The following is a 24,032-nucleotide window of genomic DNA, read 5'->3' as shown; positions in this document are numbered from 1 at the left end:
TTATATAGACAGCAACAGTGAAGTAGGAGTTTCTCTTTCTCCATATCCTCTCCAGCACTTGTTGTTGGAGGTCTTTTTAATGTAATCCATCTTGATGGCTGTGATGATCTTTCATTGGGATATTGATCTCATATCCTTTATTAAAAGCAATACTAAACCCTTTTCCATGTGTCTGTTGGCCCTCTACATATCTTCTTTGGAACATTATCTGTTCTTACCTGCTGCCCATTTATTAACTGAGTTTTTGTTTTTAATTGTTAAAATGAATAAGATTTTGAATATTAATCCCTTATTGGCTGTGTAATATGTGAATATTTTCTTCCACTCCATAGTAACTCCCCTCCTTTAGGCCTTCTCAGCAAAAAATCTCATACAGCTTCATGCTGGCCTCAACCTCTAGGCTGTTCTTGAGACATATTAGTAGCACTGGGAGAGAACTACAGTTGAAACAGGACCACAAGTTGGGGATTCTGTGTCTTTTGAGCAGGGAGCATAACTCTGGTATTCCTTGTGCTATTGTGTTGTGGGTGATAAGCTCTGGTTCCAGAGCATTTCAGTTACTGTCTCAGTGTTGACCCTGGGTTAGGGTAAGGCAGGTGATTCGCCTACCACAGCTTGGGGCTGCAAATAATAGCTTCTTCCATGAAGTGATACAGGTGATTCCATGTTTCTCCCCAGCTGGTTAAGGCTTTTAATTATTCTAGTTTAGGACCCTCAAGCTCAAGCCAGTAATCATTACTCTGCAACATTATGAGTCTCTAAAGTCCTCATTGTGGCTGGCTGCCCCTGAGTCAATTGCAGAGAAATTCTGCAGAGCTGCCACTTTTCCCTCTTGTGAGTTGTGACCCCTCATCCCCACCTCCACCCCCAGTTTCCTGAATAGCTCTCACACGGATCAGTTAGTTGTTTACTGCTGCTTTCCACCACGCCACTTTTTCTGAAGTGTGTGATGGTCATCAGTTTCTCTTCTCAGAGTGTTTCTCATTTGTGCTCTTATAACTTGGTTGTGAATATGCAGAGGAAGCAAGCCCTACATCTTCACTCTACTTTCATCTTGTTGGACTCTTGGGGAGCTTGTTAAGCATGTGTAGCCAAGCCCTCATTTCTAAAGAATATGATTCAATATGTGTAGGACAGAGATCCAGCTGAATTTTAAAGAATCACCCCAAGTGGTGCAGAAGATACATTTCAAGAAAAACTGAGAATGAATAGGAATGAACACAACTGTTCAAATTGAGATTTTGCTTCTTAGTTAGCTACATAGACTTGCATAAATTCTTCTATCTTCTTAAATCTTGGTGTCTCATATGTGAAATGGGTGAATCTTGTTCATTCACCAGGGAAGTTATGCGGTTATTTAATATATTACTATATTTAATATGTTAAAGTGCTTCACACAGTGCCAGGCATGGGGCATTGAATGCTCTAATATTGGGGGGTTCCTTCAAAATGCCAGACATGGAAGCTGGACAGATAAGAAAACACAGTTGTTCATAGACGAATAAAATGGAAATGAAGCAAGTGGGCTCTGTGAATCTATAAAATATTGATTAAGATTTGGAGAAAGAATTCTCCAAAGATCATGTTGAGGCTCTCTTGGTAATGTAGGGGTTAAGCCCTATCACTGCTAAGGCCTGAGTTCACTCCAGGCCAGTGAGCTGACACACATGGGACAGTAGACCTCTCCTGTTTCCTTGCTGCTCCCCACAGCAGTGTATTTTAGTAAATCTGCCTGTTCTCTGGTGCATCCTCTTTTCTCCCACACACACACTCGCTCACACACACACATGCATGCATGCATGCACCTGTGGCCTACACCCCACTTCTTCTACACAAAAATAACTGAGGGAAAAACCCAGCAAACAAAGATCATGGTGAAGTGACTGATTTCTTACTGGTGCTCTTAGGTCAAGTACATTCATAACTAATTTCTAACTCATTATGACTGTCTAGAATGAAAACTCTTTGTTCTGAATGTTTTAATGTGTTTTATTGTATTGAAATAAATTGTTTAATCTGTTGAATCAAAGACTATCTTTTTTTTTTTTAACCATCCCAGACATTAACTTTCCACCCACTGTAAGGTGACAAGATAATGTCCTTTCATGAAAATAATTATTAAGCACTTTACAAGAGACTAAATGAAGCCATATTAACACAAGACAGCAAAGTCAGTTTTATTCAGTAACAGGGTAGGAAAATGAGTTTAGAAATAAAACATTATTACTGTAAAGACAGGTTTTTATTCAACGATTTAGGAAAGAACATATAAGTAGAGGTTAACTTGAATTTTTCTTATTGTCTTAATGACAATATAATCTCTTAAATAGTTCCAAGATCTCTTCTTCTTTCTGTAGGATGTTCTTTCCAAGTTGACATGTTTCTAATGTACGCTTAAAATTAGTGTCTTGGCATTCATTTTTTATTTCCATGCTAGTCCTGATGATCTGTCAGTGGAGTTTTCAAAAGGGAATTTATCACATCTATTAAACAAAGCTTAAGAACAGACTGTCCTAATGGGATTTTCATGTATGTATCATTTAGTGTAGGATTCCCTGAGGACAACAGTCACTGTTAATTAAAACATCTTGAAGTCTGTTAACCACAGTTACTTCTTGTGAGATGTGCAGTGAAGGGCTTTGAATTATCACTCACAAACAAGGAAGACAGAGAAAACTTTTCCTTTTCTTTATATTTATTTTATTTTTATTTATTTATTTATTTATTTATTTGCTTTCATGCACAGGTTACTTTAAAGCAGATAATTCTTCCTATTACCAAAAATTAACACAGTTCATTCTGTAGAGAACACTTTATTGATATAATTCTAATTTGTTAGAATTATATCAATAATATAAAAATGAGGCTTCCTTATTGTGTGGTGCCATATAGCCTGCTTGTCTAGGGAGGGAGGTGCTTTTTTCCATCCCCCTAAAGTGATTGCCAAGTGTGCAGATGGTGGGTTGGTTCTGTGTTCCAGTGTGCATGTAGAATATGTGCATATGATGTAAACAAGAATTTCATCTTGAACTAGTTAAAACTTTCAATATTTCCTTCTAGGTTGGAAATCGGGGGACAATAAGAGATTACCCAGGCTTTAGCCCATCGGTGGATGCTGAAGCAATTCGTAAGGCAATTAGAGGAATTGGTGAGTCATGCTTTACAATCCCCTTCTTAATGTTGAAGCAGATCAGGAAAGTTATGAGCTAAAAGAGCATCAGCTCAAGTTTGCTTACCCACAGAAATCATGAAGAACTTTGTTACTCAAGTAGAGAAATTATGAGGGACTTTTCAAATTTGTGATAAAAGATTTGTGATATGAGGAAAAGTATCGAAAGCCACTGTTATTAATATTAAATTCTTAATATCTGTCCTGTTTCAAATCAAACATACAATCACTATCACTGCTACCAACAACAATAATAATCATTGCAGATACAGCCCTTGTTTACTCCTGGATTTTGTTCCAAACCTATTCCGTGGAAATCGACACCATTCTAAATGAGAATTCATTCCCATGAAATATTTAATTCTGTAACATACATGCATATATACTGTTCTGCATGATCACAAACAGTGTGAAATGAATTCATACTATTTACATTCTTCTGTAACTAGCTTTTACTTTTTGACATTATGTTTTGAGATTTACCTATGCTGATAGGTTTAGCTCTAGTTCATTAACTTTAACTGCACAGTAGTCTGCATCACTATATTAGAAGTTGAGAATATTGATGGAATCTTTACATTGTCTGTAATTCTTTTCTATTACAACATTAAAATGCTGCTTGAATAGTCCTGCTTATGTTTCATTATTTGCACTTGCTAGTATTTCTCTAGAACAGGACAATGGGGATTTCTAAGTTGAAGGAAATGTTTATGTTCAAATTAACTGGAAATTTTGCACACTGCTCTCCACAATGAAAATGTAAGTTAGCAGCCTACCAACAATACATAAAACTTCTTCCTGGGCCCTCCCTGGTGGCACAGTGGGTTAGGACGCAGCACTGCAAGCTGGCCACAGCTTCACTTCCATGTTCTGCCTGTTCTGCTCCCCACTCTGTCTCTGGTGAATCCTCTCACCGTCCCTGCACCTCTGGCTTGTACCCCCGTTCTATATGCATAAATAAATAAATCTTTAAAAAAAAAAAAAAGACTTCTTCCTGCTCCATGTCTCCTCAGCCCTTGCTCAGGTCCCACGATCCAGTTTTCACATGAGTCTAAAATTAGTTCTTTTCCTGCTTGCATGTTTATTTCTCCTACCTCACCCTGCTTGACTGATATGTGTAAACATCCTTATTTGCTTCCTTCTCATACTCTTTTATCCATTTTTCAGTTGGGTTCTTCTTCATGATTCACAAGATTTTTAAAATAAATTCTGGACGTAAAACTTAGTCCAGACAACCTATGAAACTATCTTCTCCCAGGCGTGGTTTCGTTTAAACCTTGGTAATAATAAGTTTTATTACAGAGGAGTGTTACATTTTCATGAAGTCACATTTACCATTGTTTTTCTTTATGGTTTATATTTTTTGTGACAAATTTAAAAAGATATTTCCTTGCATTTTGTGTACAAAGTTCCACAATCTTATATTGGGATCTTCAATCTACCTGGAATTAATGTTTGTGTGTCATATGTCCAGGCTGTTATTTTATCTCATGTGGCTCGGTAATTGTCCCATCCCAATTTATTAGTGTTCATCCTTGCCACAGTGACTTGTGTGGGTTTGTAGCGCTGCCTCTGTCTCATGCGTCCCTGTTTTTCTACTGTTACGTTCCATCGGATTGGTTGCTGCTCCATCTTTATGCCATATTGTCCCAGTTGCAATAATAATTTTGCAATGACACATAGTGCTGAGTAGGGCAAGGGCTTTTCTTGGCTTATTGCCTCCTTTAATGAGTTTTAGGATCAGCTTGTCAAGTTCCATGAAATATTCTATTGGGGTTTTATATCTTTTGTATTATCTTACTTTTGCCTATTTGTAGTTTATATTTTTTCCCACTTAAAAGTGAAATAGGTTTCATTTATCTTTTTCATTTCCCTGTTTATGCTTAGTGCTGGGCAGTCGTTTCCATGAGGCTGATGTCAAATTAAATACGTTAATGGTTTTTACCTCCCGTTGCTTTCTTCTTTTTTAACAGTATGTTTTTCATGAATATTTGCATTTTGGTCTGCAAGCTCATGTTCAGAAGAAGATTTTTGTTTGTGAGTACTACTCCCCAGCATATTCTCAATTCAGGACCAAATTTCATAATAGTATTTGCTTGAGGACTAGGTCAGAGCCAGTCTGGGAAACAAGAAGCCATTCCTGGTCTTGAGCATTTGCAAAAATAAAGAGATGAGAGTTTACGTGATATAAACTTCACGTAACTATGGATAGTTAGTTATATCTGAAATCTAGGGGCAGAGAGTAGAGACAGAGTGACAGGGCAGAACCCTAGGACAGAGACATGAGGCAAGAACAGACCCTGATGAACTGGTATACAAGCCAGGGAGCTGAGACTGCGCCCTGAGAATTACAAAAAACCATAGGATATCAATCAAGGGACCGACTTTATATATATTAGATGTATCTTTTAAACATTGTTCTTAAGCAGTAATATATGGAATGAGTGATAAAGAAGTCAAGTTAGGAGGCTATTAAAGGGTTTTTTTGTTTGTTTTGTAAAGATTCATTTATTTATGCATACAAGAACTGCAATACAGGCCAGAGGTGTGGGGGAGTGAGAGGATTCACCAGAGACAGTGGAGAGCAGAGCCAGCAGATCTACTGAAATACACTGCTGAGAGGAGCAGCAGGAAACAGGAGAGGTCTGCTGTGCCACGTGGGTCAGCAACCTGGCTAGGGATGAAACTCATGCTGCAGTGGTGGTGGTCAAAAGCCCACAAATCACCCCACAGCTCCCCAATCCTGGTGTAATTCTGTACTGCTAAGGAGGCCAAAACAATTTCCTGTGCTGTCTTATACTATAAATTGCCAAGAAATAGTGGTATTTAGATCATTCTCAGGCAATCAAGCATCGACTGGGCCTGATCATAACCTTTATTTACAACCTTTATTTACAACTACAACACATAATTAACGATGTGACTTTGCAACCAGAAAGGGAAATATAAGTTTTGTAGTCATAAAATTGCTTTCAATTATTTGCTGTGGGTCCTCCTTGGTGGTGTAATGGGTTAGGATGCAGCACTGCAAGCTAGCGCAGCTGCTTCAGCATGAGTTCCATCCCCAGCCAGGGAGGTGACCCACATGGTGCAGCAGGCCTCTCCTGACTGACTTCATCAGTCATCCTGTTCTGCTCCCCACTTGTCTCTGGTGAAGCCTCTCACTGCCCCTGCACCTCTGGCTTGTGTCCCAGTTCTATATGAATAAATAAATAAATCTTAAAAAATAATATTAACTGCAATGTTTAAATTCTATGTGCCTTTGAGCAGCACATCTTTCTGCCTGTGACTACCAGTCCCTTTCAGGGGCAGCTTTTTCTGCCCAATGTGTGTGTGTGTGTAAGGGTTCTATGTTCTCTCCCTTTTTGTACTGAACCTGCCCATTGGACAAAAAAAAAAAAGGCATTGTGACTAAAGCAGCTTTAGCTTCTTAGTGCTGGGCTTTAACCCACTGCACCACTAGGGAGGGCCCTACATTATTATTTTTAAAAAGATGGTAATAGTGGTGAACTTACTAAGAATGAGGAAACAGACCAGATCAGTATGCCCTGTGTGCTACTCCCCCTTTTGAGCAACAGGCAGAACTACAGAGCAATGTTCTATGATTTGAGCAATGATTACTGTTTTTCCCCAAATAAAGTTAATGTTGTTTTTGAAAAGCCAGGCAAAGAAATACAGATTCCAACCTGATAAGAACCTGAAAATTAAAATGTCTTTCTTTTTGCATTTATTTCAGACCATTAATCATTTTACAGTTGTTATGGCAGCTATTAAGCATTTTGAGTAAAATTACTTTTGCTTCATTTAGGAACTGACGAGAAAACTCTCATCCAGATTCTGACTGAGAGGTCGAGTGCACAAAGGCAGCTGATTGTGAAGGAATATCAAGCAGCATATGAAAAGGTATGATACAATTAACATAACCGAGTAAAGAGCTAGTCACCAGGAGAGCACCCCTGGCCCAAATGTTATGCCCACAGATTTTTTGTGTCCAGTCAAATGTAACACAAGGTATTGATACCATAATTTCAGATTTTCAAGCCTAGTCTCACAGCCAGGAATGGATCCCAGGCTGCAGGGCCAGTGCTGAGTCCCAGCCACTGGGCCACCGCGGATTGGTGTCTCAGGAAGGCTTATAATGGAATCACAGGCCTTCCCTGGTGGCGTAACGGGTTAAAGCACAGCACTGCAAGTACTGGGCAGCTCAGGTATAAGTTCAATCCCTGCCCTGGAGGTGACCCATATGGTGCAGCAGACCTCTCCTGACCCGCATGCTGCTCCCCTCAGCAGTGTACTTCATGATCTGCCTGTTCTGCTCCCCGCTCTGTCTCTAGTGAATCCTCTCACCGCCCTTGACCTCTGACCTATACCCCAGTTCTGTATGCATAAAAAAAAATCTATTTTTAAAAAAAGATTATTTAAAAAAGGAATCATAGAGATTTTAGAGAAATAAGCAGAGAGAAGTAAACTTCCTTTAAGAAAGAAAAAATTTAAAAAAAAGAAAGAAAGAAAGAAAAATTTATTTAAAGGAAGAAGTAAGGTCTCCTGAGTTCCACTGTACTTGGGAGGGGCAAGGAAGCCTTTGTGGGTCTAGGGGTGTCTAGGGGTATTTAACCCTTTTTGAAAACCTTATTTTAGAGTTCACCTCCCCTGTCCAAAGTTTATTTTCTCAAGTTGTACTGTTTCTATTTAAACCTTCTGGACTTTCTGAGTTCATCTCTGGAGTGTGTTTCAGTTAGGACTTTCTAGAATTTACTGTCTTTACCTCAGAAGCCTGTTTAACTCTCCTGAAGTCTCTACCTGTGCTGTTAAGTTGCTACTTAAACTTCACTTGCTCTGGGTCTCAGCATCGTGTGTCTAGTCAGCAGCCTGAAATGGGAGCTTTGATTTTACCCTTAACCTGCCCAGCTGAATGTCCTTTGATCTTTCTGCACCTAAGATTGACTTGAATTGAGTTTCTTCGGTGAATACAAAGGGTTGCTTAAGGGAAGGGTTCTAAACCAGGAGTGACATTGCTCCCCTGGGGACATTTTGATTTTGGTAACTGATGGGAGAGAGAGGATATTTCTGACAACTGGTAGGTAAAGATCAGAGAAGCTACTAGACATTTTTCAATGCTGAAGACAGGCTCACGCAACAGAGCTGATTATTTGATAAACCTTAGACATGATCTTGAATTTCTTATCCAAGTTTAAAATGCTTTTGAATTGTAGGCTAAATTCATGTGACAAATGAAAATTTATTAAGAGTCAGAAACTAGGTCCCTCCCTGGTGGTGCAGGATGTTAAAGCACAGCACTGAGTAGCTAAAGCCACTTCAGCATGAGTTCGATCCCAGCCCTGGAGGACACCCACATAGCATGGCAGACTTCTCCTGACCTGCCTGCTGCTCCCCTCAACAGTGTACTTAGTTATCCTGTTCTGCTCCCCACTCTGTTTCTGGTGAATCTTTAGCCACCACTCCTGCACCTCTGGCCCATACCCCAGCTCTGTATGCATAAATAAATCTTTAAAAAAAAAAAAAAAAGAATGAGAACTATACAAAAACTAACTGGACAGTTTTTGGTTGGGTGCTACTCTGTCAAGGAATCCTACACCTTGGAGATGCAGGTGTCACTTCTTTCCTAGAGCTAACATTCTAGTAAAAACTAGTAAATTAGTAAATAAGATAAATCCAGCTATTGGTAAGTGCTGTGGGATGAAGTGATAAAGCATGACTAATGACTAATAAGCCTCCTTTGGGTCAGGTGGTGAATTGATGCCCGTTAAGGGTTGTTCTCTATAGTCAACTAAGACTCAGCAGTACTACGAAGACTGACCTACTTGGACTGTGGAAAGCTTTCATCCAGAAGGTAGAGCAAAATGCAAAAGCCCTGGGACAGAAACAAGCAGGAATATGTAACAGAGAAAGTTCCAACAAGACAAGAGTATTGAGTGAAGGAGGCAAAGAAAGAGATGGGTGAGAGGGAAGCTTATAACACAAAAGTCCTGTCAGAGTTTAATAGGAAAATGTTAGAGGTTTATAAACAGGGGGATAAAATGAGCTATTTCATAATTTTAAAATAACATTTTAGTTGTTGTGGCTAATGAACTGTGGAGGGGAAAAAGCTGCAACAGACACCAGTGATTTTGGGTCCAAGTGAAAACTGTGTGTCTGGCCAGCCAAAGGGAACTCAGGCGTCACCCCCCTGGCAGTGTTCTCCAAGCCTCCTCCAAACTCTATTAAGACACCCTTTTCAGCTACTTGAGCTTCCCCCTTTATCAGATAGTTAATAAATGATACGAGGCCCTCCCTGGTGGCGCAGCGGGTTAAAGCACAGCACTAAGAAGCTTAAGCCACTTCCGCATGAGTTCAATTCCCACCTGCCCCAGAGGAGATCCACATGGCATGGCAGACCTCTCCTGACCCACTGGCTGCTCCCCTCAGCAGTGTACTCCGTCGATCTGCCTGTTCTGCTCCCCACTCTGTCTCTGGTGAATCCTCTCACCTTCCGCATCTCTGGTCTGTACCCCAGTTCTGTACAAATAAATAAATAAATCTTTTAAAAAAATGATATGAAACGTTCTCTTTGAAAATTTCCAGGTTTTCCATGATGTCGTAGTATCGTAGGGTGGTGTCTAACTCAACTTTAATTGTCTAGTACAGGGCAGGTGCCCCATAAACACTTACCAAGTTAAATGAAGCTTCTGGGCAAGACGACACACTCGCGTATAGAAGACGTGAATAATCCACTTACCTTTCAGAACTTCCAAAATAAGAATGGGGGTGAAGGAAGTAAACCGTCTCTAACAGTGGAATAGAATGAGTATGTGAAATAAGATTCAGTTAGAACACCTTGGGTTAAAGTCAGATGGTAAGTGGAATTTAGCATTTAGAGCAGAAACTGGTGGTGGTTAAAGTAGAGACAGTGATATTGGCTCCATCCTCTTTGTTATGGTGGAGTGTGACCCTGCTGTACCACCCAGTGGCTTGGTACATATTGGCCTGTGCCCACATTGTCTCAGCAGTCTGGGAGGCTCCAGCCTCTGTTTCAGAGCTGAAAATAATTGAGAGCAAAGAAAACAAATGTTCAATAACAAACTGTTGAATATTGAAAATAGGGACCCTGTTACCTATCCTTGCAAGGGACATGGATTAGATATACATGAAGTATGAATACAGTGCCAAAGGCACTATCCTTGAGTATTGTCTGCCACATTCAGGGATTTCTCTGCTGTTATTGCCAGAAACTCAGCTTCATACTCTTAAATGGCAAATAACCCAGTACTATCTGCCCTTCCCTTTCCTTCCGGGACTCATGGCTGTCACCAAGAAGCAAGGTGGGAACACCTTCATACCCATCAAAACTGGGTATGAATATAGTAGGGCTCCTGGTTTCCTACTTTTCCCTCACCCCAATCTCAGCACCTTCAAAGTGCATTTTAATACCCAGCTCCCTCCTGTTACACTCCTGTAACTCCCCTGCTGGTTTTGTTCAGAAAACCTCCTATCTATCAAAACCTCTGGGAAGCAGTCTTAAAGTACAGATTAATAACCATAGAAATGTTTTCACCATTTCATTCTTTCTGGATTTTTTTGTCTGAATGTAATGCAGATGTTTGTCTTACACTAGGTAATTTTAAAGAAAGAGAAAGGAAAAGTACTTCATGCTTTCCTCATTGGGTCTTTTTTAGGAACTGAAAGATGATTTGAAAGGTGATCTCTCTGGCCACTTTGAGCATCTCATGGTGGCCCTCGTGACCCCACCAGCAGTGTTTGATGCAAAGCAGCTGAAGAAATCCATGAAGGTAACAACTCCAAAACCTATCACAACTGTGTCTCAATCTATTGCTATCATTGTAGTTGAATCAGTCTTGGTATGTATCTTCTTTTCCTAGAGGAAAGCCTGAAATGAAGTAGGTGCTCAATGTGTTTGCTGATAGGAAGAATGGAAAGAAAGGGGTGTGGGGCTTGAGGCATAAGCTATATGCCCATCAGAGATGGGAGATGTCTTCTTTTCTATGGAAGAGGTATGACACCCAAGAAGCAGAGATTGAAGGGCCTCCCTGGTGGTGCAGGGGTTAAAGTCTCAGTGCCAGCAACCAATTACCAGCTATTATGGCCTGAGTTTTTATCCCCAGCCAGAGAGGTGACCCACATGGCACAGTAGACCTCACCTGTCTGGCCCTCTGCTCCCCTCAGCAGTGTTTTACAGTAGATCTGCCTGTTCTGCTCCCCACTCTGTCTCTGGCCAATCCTCTTAATGCCCACACCTCTGGCCTACACCCCAGTTCATGCATAAATAAATAAAAATGAAATCCTAAAAATTGGAGAAACTATCTATGAAGGATAAGGAGGGGCAAAGCAATGTGGGTGATGTATACCTTCAGACTGCAATGCAGGTCTGATATTTCTGAAAGGAGAAAGGAAAAGAAATAGGGTTAGAGAGGAAGAACCTCAGAGTACTGTGAAGTTCAGGAAAGCCTTGGCCAAGAATGGCCAGCTCTAGTACCCCTTCTGTGCTCAGTCCTTGGCTACGAGCATGCGGGCAAGAACGTGCCCTCAAGTGTGAACTTTGTGGCAGATGCAAAGAAGTGGTGGTTGGGGACTAGCAACTGACTGTATTCCTGTCAACAGAATCTCCTGAATGAAGTCTTAGCAGTGCCTTCTATGGCTGCCCAAGGGTCAGGTTAGCAGGTATAATAGTAAAGACTAGGTTCAGTGAAAAGGATTAGAAAAAACTCTCTTACACATAAGAAATCCAAAGTAACAGCCCACAGGCGGGTATGGTGGCCCCACCATGAACAGGGGTTCAGGCTCCTTCAGTCTTGGAGCCCTGCCATCTTCAGCCTATAGAGTCCACTTCTTGACTAAAGATGGAAGCTCTGAGGCAGCTATAACATCATCTTTCCAACCAGCTAAAATGAGTAACAAGCAAAGAAGGGTTTACCCCCTCTCTTTACAGATTCTCAAATACTGTAGATGATACTTCACATGTTTCTCATTGGTCAGAACTTAGTTGTATGAATGGACTTACTTCTAAAAGAAGCTAGAAGTACACTTGTTATTTGGGTAACTATGTGCTAAGTTAAAGATTAGAGGTTCTGCTACTCAACAAGGAAGATTAAAGAGGCAGCTGTTCAATTTTGTTGTAAATATGTTAACTGCTCTAAAAAAATCTTTAAAAAAATTCACTTTTGGCCCTCCCTGGTGGCGCAGCGGGTTAAAGCACCACACTAAGAGGCTGAAGCCACTTCCTCATGAGTTCGATCCCCGCCTGCCCTGGAGGTGACCACATGGCGTGGCAGACCTCTCCTGACCCGCCCGCTGCTCCCCTCAGCAGTGTACTTCGTCGATCTGCCTGTTCTGCTCCCCACTCTGTCCCTGGTGAATCTTCTCACCCTCCGCATCTCTGGCCTGTACCCCAGTTCTATATGAATAAATAAATAAATCTTTAAAAAAAAAATTCACTTTTGAGAAGGGGTTGGGGGTCAACCTGGAATCTCTCAGGATGGACAGAACCAGCCTCACTGCATACACAGCCTTGACCTTATTTGATGTAGTCCTACTGTAATTAACTTTCTTGGAATCATAGTGTGATTCAGTGGCCTCAATATGGATCATAGTTTGGGTTAACTAGTCCCCAGATCAGCTGGGCCCCTGAGATACATTATTGAGCTTTTAAAAATCTCCCTGTGTAAAGAGAATGGAAGATGCTAACCTAATTCCAGTGCACTAGTGCAAGGACGATCTCCTCCAAAAGAATTGTAGAGCCCGTTCTAAATGTAATGATGTTTTTGTTCACGTCTGGCCTTGAATGACATGCTACTTCCCTTTGGTAATAGTTATACTGTTTCTTCCTAGGATTTTTGAGTTGCTTTTTAAACTAGGACATTTCCTTGAAAGCTTTGATGTCAACCAATTCCAGATGACTCTTGTTATTGTAATACTAAATACACCAAAAATTAGAAAATCTTTGAATAATAGATGAGCTTATGTTCAATTACTTAAAACTATTCTTTTCATCTGTTAAAACAAGCTATTAAGACTGAAATGCATGAAATTAATTTTTTAAGTGCTTTAAAAATAGGTTTTCCCTTTTCTTTTAGGGTGCTGGAACAAATGAAGCTGCATTGATTGAAATCTTAACCACCAGGACAAGCCGGCAGATGAAAGAGATTGCTCAAGCCTACTATACAGGTCATCTTATACTCCGCTTCCCTTTACCATGGCTCACATTTACAGGAGGGAATTTGCTTTTCCTACAAACCCACTGATCTGTTTCACCAGGTTCTTTGAGAAAGCTAGACTAGGCAAAGGAGATTACAGTCTAAAATGGGTTAAGAACTGTGGATTTTAGGAAAACGTTGTATATGATCTGAGCTGGAAATTGCTGTGTAACAATGGCATTAATGGGTTGCCTTTAGAACATTACAGTTATAGAACATTATAGCTATGTTGCTTTTGGCAATCACTGTTTAATTGAATCAACAACTTTCATCAGTGTGAGAGGTTCAAATCACTGTATATTAATATTGTATGTTATAAACCACGCAGATCAGCCTCATGATTTCTGGTATGGGAAATGAGATGAACCATTTACAGAATGTGCTGAGCATGTGGGTTCACTATCACTAGCTTATGTCCTAACAGTCTGTTAGCTGTGTAAAAATTAGCCACTGAAGTGCAATTCTGAACGAACCGCTAACACTAACTACCTAGGGTAGGCATAACTTCACAGACTACCTCTGACACTTCATAGACTACCTCTGACACTGCCCACAAGCTTGGCTGTTCCCATATCACATGTAGTGCTGACCAAATGGTTACAAATTTTGGGGTGCTCACTACCCTGTCAGGTTCCAATAGTAAACTAAAACAATACAGAACTCAAGAAAGCACAATATTTAAAATTACAGTTTTACTATAAAGGATACAAATCAGGATTGGTTGAGTGAAGAAATGCTTAAGAAAAAGTCTAGGAGAGTCCCATATGCAAAACTTCCAGATTGTCAGCATATAATACACTCTTAGCACATGGATGTAAAATTGTCTACCAAGGAAATACTTGCAATCTTTTGTATCCAGAATTGTAATGAGGTTTTATTGCAGAGGCAAAATTGACTGAATCATTGTCACATGATTGAACTCCCTCTCTAACCCCCCTTGTCTCACTAGAGTTAAGGCTGATATCCTGTAGCCCAGTGTCTCAAATCTTGGTCTTTTGGGTGTGACCAACCCATATTCTGGGTAATTTTTTTTAGCATAAACCCAGGTATGGGTCATGGAAACTTCTGTGAATAATAAAGGTGTTCTTATTTGGCAATCCCAAAGGTTGCCTCCTAAGAACCAAGGGCAAATACCAGTCCAATTCTCTATTATCCAATAACTAAAGCCCCCTCCCAGTACCTTACGGAGCCATGGATTTGGTGTTGTATGGCAGTGAGGTCAGTTGTGAATCAGGGAGCATCTGCTCAAAGAAGTGATATACTGGCCACAGATGGGTGTTAGAGAGGTTCTTATGGGAAATTCTTACTACAAGATAAATATCTCAATGATAGATAAGTGGTGATTTTATTGTTGATGGTGTTATTCAGTATCCAGTTAAAAAAAAAAGATTCGATATAAAGAATTGCTTATAAAGCTTTTGGAGGACTAAAAAATCAAAAATGAACACAGGGTAACAGAGGTATAACTATCAGCCCTAGAACAACAAAGGAAAGAGATTGGGGACTTCCAAAACTAGAAAAGTTAGAGAAGGGGAAACTTCCAGCAGTCTAGGTACCTCAGAGGAAAAACTTAGGAAACTGGGATTCAAATTTCTTTCAAGAAGACTCCACCTGGTTTGTGCAGGTACCCCCAAAAGGAGTACAATGTGACTGTCCAGCAGCCTGGAGCCAGCTGCTGCTGTCTGACTGAAAACCCTTCATTGGGTGACACCAACATGAATAGCACACAGATAGCATGGTCCTTCCTCCTCCTGTCTCTCAGCCTCTCTCAATCCACCCGCTTGTAGAACTTTAGAACTTAATAAGAATGGGGGTGGACCAGAGTTAAGGAGGTAGGGTAAAAGGAAACATTGAAATATAATTTGTAGCTTTCCAATCCCAACCCCACAAAGCAAGGTACACAAGGGATATTTGGAGTAGGTGAAGTAATTGCTTAAGTAATAGGCTCAGATGGGTACACTGTAGGCATTTACTCAACTAAGGGTGGGCTTTGTGCACATGAGATAGCAAGTGGGATCTTCGTCCCCAAATTCCAGGTATCAGTCTACAAACCAGGCAATGGAGGAGGAAGGAGTGAGGAGGGCTATGAGTTGTCTCTTAAGGAAAGCAGTGTCACATATGTCTGCCCACATTTCATTGCTAGAATGCAGTCATGGAGCCCTAACTCCTGAGAACACAGCCTCTAGGATGCATGCAGTATGTCTTAGTAGTGGTCAGGGCTTGCCTTCCATGGAAGAAGGGGATAATGGAAATTGGAAGGCAAAATAGGAGCTTGTCCTACCTAGTTTTGTCACAACACATTCCTTAGTGCTGTTATCAGATGAACTGGACTGTGATTTGATCCAGAACAGTCGCTTTTTCTGTGAGTATCTACTACAGCACACACTATAACAGTAGTTACAAGAAAATGTGTGCATCTCAGAATACCAAGAAGCTAAAAAATAAGGGGTGGGATTTATTTGATCAGGTACGCCTTCCTTGCCCGTGTTAATATCTAAACTTTTCTGTCTTATAATTTTTTTTTTCCTTTTTAAAGGCTTCATTTTATTCTTATCTAATTTCAGTATATAAGAAGAGTCTTGGAGATGAAATTAGTTCTGAAACATCTGGTGACTTCCGGAAAGCACTGTTAACGCTGGCAGATGTAAGGTTTACTGTTTTATTTTTCAACTCCTGAATAAGCTGGATGCTCAATAGTAATTCTTCAGGAGTTTAAAAATAATCAAACTGAGATTGTAATTTTACTTATGAAAAGATTTGTTCATTTTACATTTGCATTACTTAATGTGCAGTATAATGCCTAACCATGATCACAGACACATAATAAAATGATAGAACAAAAAAAGTCTTGTTTTGGCAGTATATGGATTAAAAGTGTTTGATCAAATTTCATAATACATTCGAAATGTTATAATTCTTACATAGTTGTGCATTAATAAGTGTCTCCATTTTTCAGAACACATTTATTTTCTTTAAACCCCAAAGAATAAATATTTCTTTTGTTAGCATTTCTATTATATAGGAAGCATTGCACATGAGAATTATTTTCAGAAATAGGTATTTTGGTCTCAGAATTAAAACAAAAATTCTTTGCTGCAGCTTCCTTTTTGCTACCTTTGGGAAAGATGCTAAATCACTCATCACCATGTAACCAAATACAACCACCCTTTACTGTCTCTTTTTAGGAGGCTCATTGTTTTATAATAAAGTGGTGAAATCAAAGATGAGAAATAATCACAATTGTACTTAAGAGAGGAGATGATTTAGCCATAAGTTACTGGCCTCTTTCACTAATTTATACAACTCTTAATATCTGAGTAAATTCTGGACTTCCCTGGTGGTGCAAGCTGTTAAGTCTCAGCATTGTGAAGCTATCAGCAGGCACTGCAGCATGAGCTCCATCCCTGACCAGAGAGATGACCCACATAGTGGAGAAGACCTCTCCTGTCCTGCCCATTGCTCCCCTGAGGAGAGTATTTCAGTTGATCTGCCTGTTCTGTTCCTTTCTATGTGTCTAGTAAATCCTCTCACCACCCCCACTCCTCATACCTCTGGCCTATACCCCAGCTCTTGTATGCATAAATAAAATAAATATAAAAAAAATTATGAGAAATTCCAACAATGGTCTTAGCCTGAAGTTGAAATACCAATTGTCAAAGTGAGGCACTATTATTTCATTAGGAAGAAAATGATCCCCAATTATGATATCAAAGGTTTGTTTTAAATAGTGAGTACTTTATAAAGTTGCAACTGCAACCCAAAATTTATGAGGTATTGCTGCAAATATATTCTCCCAGAAGTCTACATTCCTCAGTCCACACTCGGTTGCCATAGGACATACTAAAACTATAGGACATAGTAAAACTACAGGGTGGAATCTTAGGGTCACACAGACCTGGCATCTCACCCTATTCTGCTGCCTGTGATATTTATGAATTTAGGCCAGTTACATTAAGCCTTAAGACCTTCACTTTCACATCTGTAAAATTAAAATAATGATAGTACCAGCCTCATAGGAGATTGAAAGAGAATGAAAGAGAAAGTCACTGAGCTATAAAAAGTGATCAATGCATGCTAGTAGTGACTTGTTATTATTAATTCCAATGATAACACTTTGATTATTGCAGTAGAGTGTGGACTGAAATAGAATAAGACAAACTAGCAGGAGCAGGGTGTCCGCAGCTGAAAAGAAACAAGTAAAAGAACTTCACAGTCATCACACAGGAACAATTTATCTTTTAATTTTGTTGCCAACGTCTTATTCACCTATACTTTTCAGAACAGTCCAGGCAATCCTCTTTTCCTTTTCTGTCTGCTTTTTATACTGTAGCTGTACCACAAGCACACATGGACACTTAACCACCATCTTCAACATCAGAGTGTAATATGTTTGCAACAGATGATAAATGAATACTGACCCATTATTATTAACTAAAGTCCCTGGGGCACATGATGTTTCATTCTCTGTGGTGCATAATGTATGGATTTTGAAATATATATAATGTCATGTATCTGTAACTATAGTATCATCTGAAAAAGTTGTACTGCCCTACAAATCCTCAGGATCCAACTACTAGTCCTTCTCTCCTCACTCTGGACCCCTGGCAACCTCTGATATTTTCACTCTCTATAATTTTGCCATTTCTAGTCAGGGTAGAGAGGAATCTAACAGTATGTAGTCTTGTCAGACTGGCTTCTTACACTGAATAATAGGCAAACTGTTTTTTCCTGTCTTGGTAGCTCATTTCCTTCTTATTACTGAGTCCTGTTCCATTCCATTATATGAGTATATTATAATTTGTTTCACCTGTTGAAAGACATCTTGGTTGCTTCCAAATTTTGGCACTAATGAATGAAAAATTCTATAAACATTCATGTGCAAGTTTATGTTCACATAAGTTTTTTGTTGTTGTTGTTAAAGATTTATTTATTTATGCATATAAGAACAGGGGTACAGGCCAGGGGGTGAGAGGATTCACCAGAGACAGAATGGGAGCACAAAAGGCAGATTGATGAAGTACACTGCTGAGAGTAGCAGTGAGCGAGACAGGAAAGGTGTGCTGTGCCATGTGGGTCGTCAGCCTTCCAGCTGGGGGTCAAACCCATGCTGCAGATAACTTCATAGTGCTTGTGCTTTAACCCCTTTATGCCACCAGGGAGACCCTGGTCCACGTAAGTTTTTAACTCATTTGAGTAATTGTAAAGGAGCTCTATTACTGGATGTTCTGATATAAGGACTTCCCAGCTATCTTCCAAAGTGACTGTACCATTTTGTAAATAATGGTAGGAACAGTCCAGTTGCTCCACATCTTTGCTGACATTTGGCATTGTCAATATTTTAGCTTTTGCCCATGTTAATAAGTGTGTAGTAGTATCTTATTATTATTTAATTTTCAATTCCCTAGTGATGTACAATTTGAAATCTTTTCATTTGCTTTCTTCTAATCTATACGTCTGCTATCTACTCAGACTTTGCCCATTTTTATTTGGGATGTTGAGTTTTAAGAATTCTTTATGCATTTTTGGGTTCAAGTCCTGTATCACACAGATATTTGCAAATATCTTCTAGTCTGTGTCTTTTGTGTGTGTGTGTGTGTGTGTGTTGTGTTTTCAGAGGAGTAAACTGAGGCTCAAAGAGTTACATGACTTGCTCATGATTCTGTGGCCAGTGGCAGAGCCAGAATGAGATCCCCAGAGCCTGACTGCCCTGTACCATCTGGTCACTGCTGGAGAAAAACCTCTAACCTTTGGAGTGTTGCTTTCTTCTCTCTTTAAAAGGATTGCTCTTGTTTTCATTTTCTCTGTTTAGGGCCGGAGAGATGAAAGTCTAAAAATAGATGCACATCTGGCCAGGAAGGATGCCCAGGTCAGTAGCAGCAAGGCAACATCTCTTTCACTATTCTTCCCGGGGCTGTCTTTTCACTCCTGTGGCCCCACTGGGGCTGTCCTCTCCTGTCCGGTGGAGATGGTAAACACTGGGCACCAGTCTACTCCCGTCTTTTGCTTTTCCCAGTGATGGTTATTACTCCCTAGTTCCTGCCACCCCAATTCTCAGATTTCTTCTCAGAGCCAGAAGTGATAGACTTGGATAATCAGCATTCTCACTGATCTCTAAAATAAACCCCTCACAATTTTCACTCCAAAAGAATTGTTTCTATAATAACATTTATGTCTCTCTGCCTTATCCAATAGATTCTGTATAATGCTGGTGAGAACAAATGGGGCACAGATGAAGATAAATTCACGGAGATTCTGTGTTTAAGGAGCTTTCCTCAACTGAAATTAAGTATGGACTCACTTTGAAATCTTTTTTGCATCATTTTTTCACAAATGTTTAGAGGTATAATATAACAATCTGGAAAAATGAAATTTTAAATTACAAAGACAATTTTTTTAAATATAATAGTTTATTTTTACATCATTTTGTACTTTTTTTTTTTCATCTCAATTGTAATCCCCATGGGTTTCCCATCACTGAGTCACCCATGTGCCATCACCATAGTGCAAAAGACAATTTTTTTTATGTATTAACATTTCAAGAAACACTATGGAAGCTGTGCTCCAATTCAAGGCAGAATTGACTACTCTGGTTTTCCTCTATTGCCAAGTAGATCACCAAGAGAAGGGCAGGGTTGGGAGGGAGAAACAAGTAGCCCTCTAAGAGAACTGTGTTTCCATGAGATGGAGAGCCTGATAGCAGTTCTACCATATCCCTTCCCTAGTTACCCACTTTCCAGAAAAAAAAAAAAAATTGTCAGGGAGTCTGTTATTGCAGTACTACAGATTAGCATTAAACTCTTTCTGATATGAAAGTAAATGGGGGTAGGGGGAGGGTGCAATTCTTTTTGTCAGACCAACCTGACACTGCTAAGCACATATCCCCCCCCCCTTTTTTTTTTTTTTGAAGATTTATTTATTTATGCATTCAGAACTGGGGTACAGGCCAGAGGTGTGGTGGGTGAGAGGATTTACCAGAGGTAGAGTGGGGAGCAGAACAGAGATGTACTGAAGTATACTGCTGAGGGGAGCAGCGGGTGGGTCAGGAGAGGTCTGCCAGGCCATGTAGTTCAGTTCTCTGGCGGGGGATTGAACTCGTGCTGCCGTGGCTTTGGAGAGCTTCAGAATGTGGTGCTTTAACCTGCTGGGCCACCAGGGAGAGCTCACATATCCCCTTGTTTATGCACCTTCCTGATCTAGCAGGAACCTCGCCTTCCACTTCCTGTGAGTGTAGGGACACAGCTTCCGGCGCTGGTTTACAGAAGACAATTGTCTGAGCTTACCCTGAGTTCATGGCAACGTGAGGAAACATAAGATTTTAGGGTGACTATAATTACTCGTTGCTCTTCCTTAATATTAACGTTACTATTTTATTTTATAAAGAGAATGGTAATGTTATATTGTAGTTGTTTTATTTATATCTTTTCTTGAACAATAAGACCCAAACAATCCTACATCTTTCTCCATCAACAATTCATTTTTTAAAATTTACTTGGCTTGCAAAATATGCCTACATAATTGGTGACATATGTACAGATTTTGCTTTGGGATAAATACTGATCAAGAAATTCAAATGCCTTCTGGTGCATGAGAAGTAGAGTGTGCTGCCTCAGAGAATGATGTACTCAGCACAAAAAAAAATCATTATAATTAAGATTTCTCTAACAGACAAAACATATTTACAAGTAATTTTAAGATGGTCCACCTCACTGGATAAATTGTTTATCATTTAGCCTTTCACCCTATTTTAAATGCTGACAGCTTGGCATAGTTGGGAAGAAGGGCAGAGAGAAAGATATCATTGATGAAAATGGCCTATGAAGTTCAAATTTTATTGTAGATTTTTTTCTTTAGAAGAAGCAAAAACTAAAACATCTTTCATGCTCAAATTTCTATGGTTGAAAGCATTTTGAATTTTCTGTTTAAGAATTTGGTCTGCTCTGTGTTATTAAAAAAGCTACAATATATTCATGTGGACAACTGGGATGTTTTAAATGTTTTTTATTGATGTTCTTTTTAGCATTTGATGAATACAAAAATATTAGTCAGAAGGACATTGAGGACAGCATAAAAGGAGAATTATCTGGGCACTTTGAAGACTTACTGCTGGCCATAGGTAAGTGTTTGAGTGCTCATAAACTGGGTTCCTTTGTATTTGTTCTAACTCAATGTCAAGGTTAGATCCTTTCATTTAAAAATCCTAAGTGATCCATCTCTGTGCTCCCCAAATTTCCCATCACAGTGCCAATGGAACACTCAACATCTTTAACAAATGTTGTTGATGGATGCATGAAGAAGTTGTCCTTTTACGTTCTTAACTTTGCTATTATTTTTTATTTGGCTTACCACTGTGTTTGGCATAGAAAGTCTTTGACAAATGAAACTATTACATTTCTACTGGCATTTTTATTGAGTTTGTTGAACACTGAGACCTAAGCCAATTTGGCAATTCATCAATTAGAAGCTCACAGTGACTTCATGACACTGAGGCCAGTTGCAATTCTAAGTTTCCTCACATGTGCCCATACTAGCAAATAGATCAAAGAGAAAGTCACAGTGAATCCATTTCCAGAGAGTCAGGAGAGTTAACAAATGGACAAAACAACTGCTATGTAAGACTTCTCAATGATGTCTTGACGTACTACCCTTTCAGTCACCTAGAGAATAACTTTCCAAAAAGCTGCATTCAGAGCAGCAGTGAGATGCAATTCAAAGACAGGGTTTTGTTACCTTTCTGGTCAGAGGCAGGCAACAAAATCTGTGAGTGCTTGTATACACGGGATTGTTCAAAGTCCTAAGCGACTCCACGTCAGAATGGCATGCAGGCCTGTGGCAGGCTTTTTTCACCATTAATGCCAGGGTAGGAACACTTGCACTCCACACAGCTTGTCTTTCACCATTGAAAAACCATTTCTAACATCCATTATGATAATTAATAACTGATATCTTAGGTTAATCTCTGGAGTGGGCCTCTGATTCATCTTTCAAATGTTAATTGCCATCTCTGGAGGGTGATCTCCCAATTAGGATAAGTACAACTGAATTTAAAATAAACACTTATCTGTCATTATGTTGTAAACTCTTAAAATAGCATTCAGGGACCTCCTTGGTGACACAAGGGTTAAAAGTAAGCACTATCAAGCTATCAGCAGCCACTGCAGCATGAGTTCCATCCCAGGCCAGGGAGCTGACCAACATGGTGCAACAGACCTCTCCTGTCTCACCTGCAGTTGCCCCTAGCAGTGTATTTCAGTAGATCTGCCTGTTCTGCTCCCAACTTTATCTCTGGTGAATCCTCTCACCCCTCCCCCTACACACACCTCTGGCCTACACTTCCATTCTTGTATGAATAAATAAAAAATAAGTTTTTTTTCTTAATTCATTGACTTTATTTTTTTTAAGATTTATTTATTCATGCAGACATAACTGGGGTACAGGCCAGAGGTGCAGGGGCTTGTGAGAGGATTCACCAGAGACAGAGTGGGGAGCAGAACATGCAGATTGATGAAATATACTGCTGAGGGGGGAGCAGTGGGTGAGACAGGAGAGGTCTGCCATGCCAAGTGGATCACCTCTGGGGCCGGGGATCAAACTCACACTGAGATGACTGTCGCTGGCTTGCAATGCTGTGCTTTAACCCACTGCACCACCAGAGAGGGCCCTAAAAATAAATCATTAAAAAAGAAAGGTAAACTCCTTCCCCAGGTTACCCAGGAAGTATGTATAGATCTGGGCTTCTAACCTAGGCAGTCAGGCTGTCATTCTGTGTTGTTTGCCAAACCCTCTGGTGTACTGCAATGTAGACATAGAGTGAAGTACCTATACACCAGAAAATTACAGAAAATATGCCAGGGAGCCAGCTCGCTGTCTAGGCCCCATGCTTGGTCTTTCTCCAGGTATTTTATTTCATTTAATTTCTGATCCTCTTTTTATTGCCAAGAATAGGGCTCTTAATCCAGATGCTATTCAGAAACATTGTTGACTTTGACTAGGTTGCTAAATAATAGACCAAGAGAGAAAAAGCTGCTTTTTTAATAAATGAAATAGTCAATCTTCATAATTAGTTCTGAGAATCCAGTGGTGATAATACAGCTTGTAAAGTTTTTCACTATTCCAGTTTTCATATTGTTCATCTGCACATCAGTTTGGCTACAGATTCCTTTGTAATCTTTGGAAAACTTTATTGGACTGTATAAATTCTCACTCAGTGAGTTAAGAGATAGTCTTGAAAATATACATAGAACTATGCATTAAATTTGGACTGTAATGTACATTATTTTAGCAAGTAAAAGAAAGAGTTTAAAATTTAAAGTTAAGATATATCCCATTTATTTTGTATTTTATTGTCTTTTCTATTTCCGTTTTTTGTTTCTTTCATTTTCTATTTTTCTTGCTGTTGAAATAAAATGTATTATATATACATGTATTATATATATATGTATATATATACATATAAAATAGTTTATAAAATTGTTTATTTTTACATCATTTTGTGCCTTCTCATCCAGTTGTAATCCCCTCGGGCCACCACCAGATCACCAAATCACCCATGTGCCATAACCAGACTGTAGTGTATTTCCTTCCCCCCACTGTTTTTGATCCCATTCCCCACACCACTCCCATAAAATGCCTCTAGCACATAGCTGTTCATTATTATT

At 39.6% G+C, this 24,032-nt stretch overlaps 1 protein-coding gene across 1 annotated transcript in view; it reads left to right on the top strand.

Annotated features, from left to right (window-relative positions):
- Nucleotides 1–24,032, top strand: part of ANXA3 (annexin A3) — a 51,002-nt gene that overhangs the window by 14,753 nt on the left and 12,217 nt on the right. The window contains exons 3-10 of the mRNA XM_004681191.2: nucleotides 3,061–3,148; nucleotides 6,978–7,072; nucleotides 10,843–10,956; nucleotides 13,258–13,348; nucleotides 15,942–16,021; nucleotides 19,187–19,243; nucleotides 19,570–19,663; nucleotides 21,395–21,490. Coding sequence (XP_004681248.1) covers nucleotides 3,061–3,148; nucleotides 6,978–7,072; nucleotides 10,843–10,956; nucleotides 13,258–13,348; nucleotides 15,942–16,021; nucleotides 19,187–19,243; nucleotides 19,570–19,663; nucleotides 21,395–21,490 — 715 coding nt within the window. The remainder of the gene's footprint in view (nucleotides 1–3,060; nucleotides 3,149–6,977; nucleotides 7,073–10,842; nucleotides 10,957–13,257; nucleotides 13,349–15,941; nucleotides 16,022–19,186; nucleotides 19,244–19,569; nucleotides 19,664–21,394; nucleotides 21,491–24,032) is intronic.

This window comes from Condylura cristata, unplaced genomic scaffold (genome assembly GCF_000260355.1).
Source record: "Condylura cristata isolate star-nosed mole 26May11 unplaced genomic scaffold, ConCri1.0 scaffold00012, whole genome shotgun sequence".
Taxonomy (NCBI): Eukaryota; Metazoa; Chordata; class Mammalia; order Eulipotyphla; family Talpidae; genus Condylura; species Condylura cristata.
This window is presented reverse-complemented; position numbering and strand designations above follow the sequence as displayed.